The 10,236-nt window shown below is 36.0% G+C and overlaps 1 protein-coding gene across 1 annotated transcript; it reads right to left on the bottom strand.

Annotated features, from left to right (window-relative positions):
- Nucleotides 1-8,690: 8,690 nt before the first annotated feature.
- On the bottom strand, nt 8,691-9,263 carry LOC139849371 (uncharacterized). Its single transcript, XM_071839029.1, has 2 exons — nt 9,023-9,263; nt 8,691-8,833 (listed from the first exon to the last, which is right to left on the bottom strand). The coding sequence occupies exons 1-2, from the start codon at nt 9,261-9,263 to the stop codon at nt 8,691-8,693; spliced, it is 384 nt and encodes a 127-aa protein (XP_071695130.1).
- Nucleotides 9,264-10,236: the final 973 nt, after the last annotated feature.

Below are 10,236 nucleotides of genomic sequence, written 5' to 3'. Positions count from 1 at the left end.
CGATCGTTTCATAATCCGATCTATTGAACCCTGAAATTCATCAATTTGAATCGACGAGTTTAAAAATTCGGCCAAGTATCCCTAAAATTGAAACTCAGAAATTCGTGAAGTTCAATCGATCAATTAGGTTTCTCGGAATATCGTTGAATATTATCTCAAATTGTTTTTGTTGTTGTATAATCACTTGATGGCAGGTTTGAGTTTTCACTTTAATCTCTTTGTATTAGGTTTATTTTGTTGTAATCTATGTGTTCATCCTAATATTAATTATGTAACTGCTGTGGAGATTGTTGTCAAACATATAGACCACTACTATTGTTCTGATTTTATTTTCTAAATACTTATCTAATATGTTAAATTCATATGGTGTTTATGCTGATGAGTATCAATTATGTTGATAAGATTGGGTTGAAGGGGATGTGGATTACAGGTACCTATTTTATTCCTATAATCTGGTGCAATACTATTTCAAGTTTTGTAGCCAAAGGTTTTTGGTTAAATTATGTTGATATTGTTTTCTGGATGCTTACTATGAGGAAGGTTTGTTAATGGAATGAAGTGTGGTCTTATTTTCAAATTTTGCCAAGTTATCAAGTAATTGATTGGTTTACTACAAGGAAAGGTACGTTTGACTTTTTATAATATCTATATTTTTATGGGTTAGAAGTGGTAGAGGCTTAACTAAACCCATTGAATATTTGAATTTTATTTTAAACTCTCAGTGTGTCATGTCTCGACTAATCCTGTAGCCTTTAGTGTCTTTTGTACCTACTAATTTACAAAAACAACTTTAAGGAAAATTGATGGTAATCAACTTTTCTCTAATTCTGTTACATATACAATCTGTTAAATATTGGTAAATCAATAAATGTGATATGATACATATACATGAAAGGCTGGAATCAGGTAAACATATTAACGGGTCAAGATGTGTACTTTTTTTGTTTTGGTAGAAACATGTCAGTTGTTGAGTCATAAATAAGTAGTGTATGCTCTCATTATATAAATAACTATAGTTTTGACTTTTAGGTGTATATATATAAGTAAGATATAAAATATATAACAAAATATTATAGTAATGACCCATCTTCTCTATTTTAATAAATAGTAGTATAGTATAGTGGAAGAGAAAAAGAGACTTGATTCTATTTTTGGCTGATGTCGTTTAAATAAGTTCTTCCATGTTGTTTAAATAAGTTCTTCCATTTTTTGCTGGAATCAGGTAAACATGTTAGGGTTGTTTATTAGATAAATGTAGTAGAAAATACATTGGTTTTGTGCTGACATTCAGAACCAGGGGCCTACATTTATTATCAATTATACTTTACAGTTTTACTTTTCAATCCAATGCCTTATTCAGTACTTTTCAGTCTGCTATCTCATTATCACGAATCCTTTATAACAGGGTGGCAATTTCGACCCGTTCTACTAATGATCAGTATTTTGCTGCAGCATTGTATGAAAAGGTCACGCTCCTCGCCACGAGGTAAGTTATGCAGCTTATTCTACCATAATCCATCGTCGTTAATTTTTTTTTCTTTACAGAAGTTTAACCATTACGGTTAGTATATATATTTTTCAGACTGCATATTAAAGTACATGGTTCTACTTAAAAGACTAATTATCGTATTCATATTTTGCAGTCGTTGAGGTTCTTCTGCTTATGCTAATGTTTGGTGCTCATCTTCAATGATTAAGATTTCCTTGGGTTGAATTCCAGAATGATTATTATAAAGGCGATAGATACAAACATGATCAGTTAATCAGTACACCAGATGAGTAATGTGTAATCTTTTTTTTTAAAACTTTTATGTCTTCCTAATCCTCAATGAATTCATTTCTTTTTAGATTCGCATAAAAAGTTATTATACGGTGGTGACTTATAAGTTGTTTTGTATGTCACTTTATTATCTACTTATTGAAGTGGTTTAATATTTGCTTCTTAATTATTGAGGAGTGATGTAGTTTCAGTAGATTTAGAAATAGCTTGGTCGTTAATTGTGTCTAATGAAGTTGAAATGTTTGCTTACTACATTACTTACTGCTTATATTTTTGTCATGATAATAATATCATTAGCGTTTGCCATTTTTTTCATTAAAGCTACTCCTCATACGCACAAGGTTGATTTTCTTTTGGTTGTGTCATTTTTTTATTTATTTGGTGAATCCAATTCTGTATTTCATTTTCGCGAAGTGGATGTATTTCGATGTCGATTTTTTGTTGTTGTGTTATTTATTTATTACGGAGTACTTGTGTATTTGGTGAATCAAAATATGCACTTGGTTTTTGCATGAAACAACCCAACCCGTATTAAAACTGGCCCATAAAATTTTTTCTTTTAATACACGTTAAATAATACTTTAGATCTCATTACACAGTTTCCAAAACATATTTTGATCAAAGTAAGTTCAACGAACTTAAAGACGTACGACAATAATTTTAACTTCTTAATACAATAATACATTGGTTAAATCATGAACCGAGATGGTGATTTGGGACTACGCTACCCAAATCCCAATCAAGTACAAAAGCAAGATCTTCTAAAGCAACCTAGCCAAGATCTCTAATTCCCAAGCTTACCCGAGCCGCCAAGCATGCGAACCTATAAAAAAAATATCAACAACGAGAGGGTAAGCTAATGCTTAGTGAATGTAAAGATACTATACACATACATATGCATAAAATGGCTACGCATCACCAAGCATCAAAATAACACATACCGTATCCGCATGGTAAACAAACTACAAAAGAGCACAATACACAAAGTAGCTACACGCTACGTAATCACCAAGCTAACGCCACAAGATTAGCTACAACACAACAATAAGTATATACGCGTATATAACGAATATAATCAACAATAACGATAAGGTTAACCCCTTAACCCAAACCACATGAAAGCCTGCCGAACTACCCGAGCCTTAGTGAATTCGCACTACCCGAGATTCACTTCCTTCACCACTTTTACAACCGAGGTTGGCAGAACTACCCAAGCCTTAGTGAATTCGCACAACCCGAAATTCACCACCTCATCACCAAGATGATCGAAACAACCCGAGTCATCGTGAACCCGCACTAACCGAGATTCATTTCCTCAACAACAAATGCTAGCAACCCATCGCCAAAAGGGTTATCCAAAACGCTAGCCAAATTCACAACACCAAGGGTAAAAACCCACAACGCATAAGCGTATCACATGGACCCGAAGCACAAGGTCCATTCTCCCATACGAACATAGAGTAAACCAGAACAAGGGTCACCCTACACACACGCACCCATTTTACACATACACATGTGCATAGTAAATTTACACTCACCTTGAAGTCTTGATGGATGCCAACCAAAATCCGCAAACGCCAATAGAACGTACCTATTCCATTATCACATGAAAAATAACACAATTAGGGTGGATTTACAAACCAACCCAAATCGACAACTAGCGCAAATTTCGACCCAAATGCACCTCCGAGCACAAACCGCGCCCAAACTAACCAATAATCACTAACACTAGTGACAATGGTCCTAATACGCCAATTAAACCCAAACATAAGTGTTAAACACTTATCATTCTCAAAATTGCCCATAAACCCTAATTTGACCCATAAGAAGTCAACATTTCACCATGAACAAGTTTTGACACCAAAACATATTTAAATCGGGTTTATACTTCAACTTAATCCATTTTAAGTTTATGAACCTTATTAAATCAACAATCGGGTCATAATCATCACCAAACCCTAATTTTGACTCTAATCAAAATTAGTCAACCACATGAACCCTAAAGGCTTCCAACACCTCAATAATCACTAAATACTAGTGATTACACCCATTTGCAAGTCTTACAAACTTACACTTGTTCATCAAACCCAAAACCCGCCAATAACAACAATAAACCCGAATGTTGGTGTTAGTCTTCAATTAACAACTAAGTAGGTTCCATCTATGAACATACAAGCCAAAAGCCCCGAATTTGAATGATGAACACGAAAATGAGATTCGAAGTTAGAGCTTACCGCTAGTATCACCTTGTAGCTAAGAACGAGGAGAACAAACTTGTCTCTTACGCTTTCGATCAAAACCCGCTTCTTCCTTTCCAAAAATCCCTTTGAATCAATTGGGGTGTTTGAGTTTTTGAGAGAAAATGAAGAAGAAAAGGAAAAAGATAAAAGGAAATGAAATGGATGGATGAGATTAAGATCTCAAATCTGGCTCAAACGCGAAATGACCAAAATGCCCTTGAATATCTTTTAAAATCACAAAACTGGTACCAGTCCGCCCAGATTGCCGCGCCGCGGCCTCAATTGTCGCGCCGCGACACATAACGTATTCTGGTGGTTTCCTTAACATGCCTCCTGGAATTGAAATCAGCTGAATGCCGCGCCGCGGCACCCTTCTCTGCGCCGCGAGATAAACCGTGGTCTGGTGCCCTTGTTTACATGCCTCCTGATCCTGATTCCAGTTATTTGTCGCGCCGCGGCCTCCTATGTCGCGCCGCGACACACAACATGACCTGACTCATTTTCTCGTATACAAGACTTTAACCCTCGAACATGTCCCGAAGCCTTCATACACCTATCGTACATACACGATACACCTATAAATCATATATGGGGAAAACGGGGTGTTACATTGCAAAGTGGTTGTAAAGTGGGTGGTAATTACCATGTTTATCGAGGCTGCAATGGGTTTATTTTTTAGTTTTTTTACCGTGTTTATCGGGCTCTGTTTACTCTTTTGCAATGTAATTTAACCTCTCAGAAAAGATATGCTCGCCAACAGGTTATAAACTATTTTTATTTTCGTTTTCTCATGTTGTATGCGAAGTTGCAATAGAACTTAAAATTTGCAGTTGCTGTCTGGTCTTATAGGTTTTCTATAAGGTTGTGTATGTGACTATTCAAAATTCATTTTTGTAATGTAATTTATAAGTTATCCCATATTAGTTACAAGATTAGTTTACAACTGTTGAAGCAATTATGTTGTTTTATTGTTGTGGTGTCTATTTGGTTCATACTTATAGAGGTGATATTACTGTTTTTGGTTTCTTTTCATTCATAATATTTCCAAAGATGAATGGGAATTGAGATAAACTATTTGAAATACACATAAGTTTTCGTTGCAACGATTACATATTCTTTATTAATGTGTTATATTATGTCAAGTTATAAACGCTTACACAATGAAGTTACTTTATGTATACAGATAGCTATGAACTGTTTTAATGTTTCCGTTTTTCAGTTTTCGTAGTAGGCTCATAAATAACATGTGATAATGTCTTTATCATATCGTTTATTGATATAACATTTTACCGTTCAAGTTTTTTTTTTGAAGAGTCCCTCCCGTTGAACATGTCAAATGAGCCGATTTTGTATGATTAAGAGGTTAATTCAGGATATAAAATTTTACTTTTCCATGTTTTATGATTAAGAGTACCCATGCAACGCACGAACTCTTTATAGCATGTTTTCAACAATTCATACGTTTGAGTTATGTATTGGATAAATGTATTAAAACTACAACTGTGTTTCAAATTGCATAATAGTACTAATGAAGAAATTAAACGAATTTCTTGATTGACACACTGATGTTTCACTGTAACATGATATAACCTTTGACATTTTAGATTTACTTAACTGAAGAGTACCCGTGCAACGCACAGACTCTTAAATCTAGTTAATTTATAAAAGATAAGCATAGACTCTTAACATTAGTACTTTTATAAGTCAGAGTGAGAAACGGTTAATTGGCAACGCACATCGCTAACACTTTAAAGTTTGTACTTATATTTGTGATCGATGGTCGTAAATAGGATTACAAAACTTGTGAATAACTTTTCTTATATTGTGCCACACATTAAAAAAAGCAGTATTGGTGTTTGTAAAAAACATTGAAGAGCAGATTTAAACATAGTCATAATTTAAAAGAACACGAGACTCATTATTTAATTTAGAATAAAACGAGTCAATTTTATTCCACTCGCCCTCCTCATGTTATATATATATATATATATATATATATATATATATATATATATATATATATATATATATATATATATATATATATATATATATAGGCAGGATCAATGGGGAAGTAACCAATCGGGGGGAGCGGGGGGAAGCAAAAATTTTTTTTTCCCATTTTTTTGGATTTTTTTCCCATTTTTTTTGGATTTTTTTTTTCAGGCACCAAGATCACACGAAAATATGAACATTTAGAAAAGATACTTCGTGATGAATGTTATTATTTAGGCGGGAAAACGATCGACAAAAATAACATTCAATATAATATTGTTCGTGAAGAATGTTAACGTTTTTTTTCTCCATGTTTTGTGAAGTAAAATTTAGCCCGGTTTAGGGTTTAGGGTTTAGGGTTTAGAGTTTGGTGTTTTGGGTTTATTCCATAATGTAACGACCCAATCCATTATATTAAGAAAAACGTGCATATTTTTTTTTATATAACAAGTCGTTAAACACATCGAACCATCGCATCATTAATTAATTGTTTCATGTTCAAAAGGCGCATACATCTTAATTAAAAGTATACATCAACATTCGGTTTAATGACCCATTTTACAATTCCCAAAAAAATATATAAGTTTCGACCGATTAATTTAAGTTCCAAACATCACTAAAGCATGGGTTTGGGGTTAAACTACCCAAACATTAGGTCGAACTTCCAAAAGCATCCACAAGGCACTAAATATGGAATGCCAAGTCCAAAACTTTACCCTTACCACGATCCGCGCCCGCATCTAAAAATAGAAACAACGAGAGGGTAAGCTAAAGCTTAGTGAGTAGAATAAATATATACATGCATATACAACTTACCTACTCGCATCCACGACATCATATAATGCATATAATCGCATATCTCATAACAAGAGCTAGTATCATCAAATCGTACAACTAGCAACATCAATAGCATAATAATCATAATAATAATTAAATGCTAACATCAATAATTATAAACCATGGTTAACCAATATTCGCTAGGGAATGACTTCGCGTTCGAGTCACCGATGTTCATAACAACCGTTAGTGCCCAAAAACGGCTATGGTATGCTAACCCCCGAGGTGTTCCAAAAATGGCTATGGCATCACCCCCAAGTGTTTCAAAACGGCTATGGCATCACTTAGTCATCGTATGAATACAGACAAGCTAATACTTACACCATGTGCACAAAACGGCTATGTGCACAATTATCTAATGTGGACAAAACGGCTATGCCTCACATCTATGGTCACAAAACGGCTATGTGATACCATTAATACGGGCAATTAAATCATATACATACATACATAGATATTCCACTCACCTTGTCGTCTTCGTGAGATTCCAACAATAAACTTGCAACCTTCAAAGCAAGTCACCTAATACAATTAATGCCCAATTAATACACCTAACAAGTTTGACTATTTACCAACTACCCTCACTAGTGCGTTTATGACCCAAAATGGTATTTATGACCCATTTGCACTAGAATTACCCAATAAGGCCAAGATCCACCGCTTAATCACTAAAAGCTAGCGATTAAAGTCTATTAATATTAACTAACACAAGTTAGGGTATTTTTCTTACCTAAATTAACCCACTAGGTCAAACTTACCCATTTGACCCATTTCAAGTTAATCACGACCCAAATAACAAATCTTTCACTAACACCTAAGTGTGCTAGTGACTCAACAACACAAACAACCTTACAACTTCAAATTTCATGGCTAAACCCTAGATTTCAAACCTTACGGTTTCCATTCAACTAGTTTACCCGAAAATCGCCCATTTAACCCTAAAATGGGTCTTACAACAAAATCCATAACCAAATCACTAGTCATAAAACAACCAAAAGTTGAAACTTGGAATTAATACCTACCACTACTATCAAATCGTAGCTAAGAATGAGGAGAACGACTTTCCTTCACGCACCAAGAATCAAATCACAAATATTCACCTTCAAATCTCACTTTGAATCTAAGAGGTTTTTATGTTTTGAGAGAAAAGAGAGAAAGAAAAGAGAAAAGAAATGAAGAAAAAGATATATGTGGCTGGGATTTAGAGCCACAATCTGATCCACACGTGAAAAGTAAAAAATACCCTCGACCTACCCTTTTTAAAAACTGAAAATCGGATCAGATCTGCAAGAAGGTCGCGGCGCGACCCTTCATGCTCGCGGCACGGTTTTTAAGTTGAAACTTTGAACTGGTTACATGCCCTCCTGATCTTGATTCGCTTGCTTTTCTCGCGGCGCGGCCCCAGCCTCCACGGGGCGACCATGGGCATCATTTGTCCACTTTTCATCAACTTGTTCCAACTATTGTTTACACGACTCGTACACTCCATTCTCGCTTCGTATATCCACCTGGACTTCACCACAAAGTCTCACTCGACTTAATACCTTCACAACCCATGCATATACTTATACATGTATACATTCTCATGTGTAAATATATATATATATATATATCTCGTGTACTCCATATACATAACGTATATTTATCAATATATACATCTAACATCTTCATGTACATATTTACATATATAATTCACTCCCTACGTACACTATACGTACGAGGTTATTATTCGAAATATCCGGGTCTTACAACTCTCCCCCACTTGAATCGGAGCGCGTCCTCGCAATCCAAGCCGCATGACAAGCCGGAAGATATACTAATACAAACTCTTCGGGTTCTCATGTCACCTCGGAACCCTTACGATGTCTCCATTGCACTTTATAAGTTCTAATTTCTTTGTTTCGCAACCTCTTCACTTTCTCATCTAATATCGCCATCGGCTCTTCAACATATTCCAACTTCTTGTTCAACACAATCTTATCTAAAGGAACCCACGTCGAGTCGTCTACTAGACACTTACGAAGATGGGAAACATGAAATGTGTTATGGATTCCCGCAAGTTCTTCGGGCAACTCCAAATGATACGCCACTTCACCAACTCGGGCTAAAACTCGGAAAGGTCCAATAAACCGAGGAGCAAGTTTCCCTCATTTTTGGAACCGTATAATACCTTTCCATGGCGAGACCTTAAGCATCACCATGTCACCATCTTCGAACTCGATCGGTCGCCTACGTTTGTCAGCATACGACTTTTGTCTATTTTGAGCCGCATTCAAACGAGCTCGAATCATTTCGATCTTACTATTAGTTTCTAGAACCAAGTCGGTACTCCCGACTTCTCTTTGACCCACTTCACCCCAACAAATTGGGGTTCTATAACTTCTACCATAGAGCATCTCATAAGGTGACATTTCGATACTAGAGTGATAACTATTGTTGTACGAAAACTCCACCAAAGGTAAATGTTCGTCCCAACTTCCACCAAAATCTATTATACATGCTCTCAACATATCTTCCAACGTTTGATTGGTACGCTCGGTTTGACCATCCGTTTGAGGATGATATGCCGGACTCATATTCACCCTCGTACCCATATCTTCATGAAACTTTTTCCAAAATCGAGAAGTAAAACGCGTGTCCCGATCCGAAACGATAGATGCGGGAATGCCATGTCTTGATATCACCTCTTTAATGAACATTTTCGCAAGTGCCTCCGATGTAATTGCTTCTTTAATAGGAAGAAACAAAGCACTTTTCGTCAATCTATCAACAATCACCCAAATAGCATAATATTGGGTCCTCACCGTCTTTGGCAACTTTGTAATAAAGTCCATGGTAATATGTTCCCACTTCCACCTCGGGATTTTTAATGGTTGGAATTTACCATAAGGTTTTTGATGTTTGGCTTTTACTTGCAAACACGTAACACATTGTTCAACATATTTAACCACATCACGTTTCATTCCGGGCCACCAATACTCTTTCTTCAAGTCGAGGTACATTTTCGTTGCACCCGGATGAATGGAATACTTTGACTTGTGGGCTTCATAACGAAGCACCTTTCGGTGATCCCCCATCTTTGGTACCCACACCCTATTTTGGAAGGACAACAACCCGTGAGGACCTAATTGAATAGACTCCATTTGTCCCATGATTCGTTCTTCATGTACGTTATTAACAAAAGCTTTAATTTGAATCTCACCGAGCTTTACAAGAAAATCGTTGGTAATTGTCATGCGTAACGATCCTACTCGTATCGCCGGATGTTGACTCCTTCGACTCAACGCGTCCGCGACCACATTCGCCTTACTCGGATGGTAAAGTATCTCACAATCATAATCGTTCACCACATCCATCCATCTACGTTGGCGATAATTCAAATCC

This window comes from Rutidosis leptorrhynchoides, chromosome 5 (genome assembly GCF_046630445.1).
Source record: "Rutidosis leptorrhynchoides isolate AG116_Rl617_1_P2 chromosome 5, CSIRO_AGI_Rlap_v1, whole genome shotgun sequence".
In the NCBI taxonomy this organism is placed as follows: Eukaryota; Viridiplantae; Streptophyta; class Magnoliopsida; order Asterales; family Asteraceae; genus Rutidosis; species Rutidosis leptorrhynchoides.
Note: the sequence above shows the minus strand (reverse complement) of the source record. Positions and strands in the feature narration are given on the sequence as shown.

Coding starts and splice junctions, on each gene's coding strand:
- LOC139849371 (XM_071839029.1), bottom strand. CDS start 9,263: ATGTCACCTTATGAGATGCTCTATGGTAGAAGTTATAGAACCCCAATT. Junction 8,834..9,022: donor TAAGGTCTCGCCATGGAAAG/GTATTATACGGT, acceptor GGGTTCCTTTAG/ATAAGATTGTGTTGAACAAG.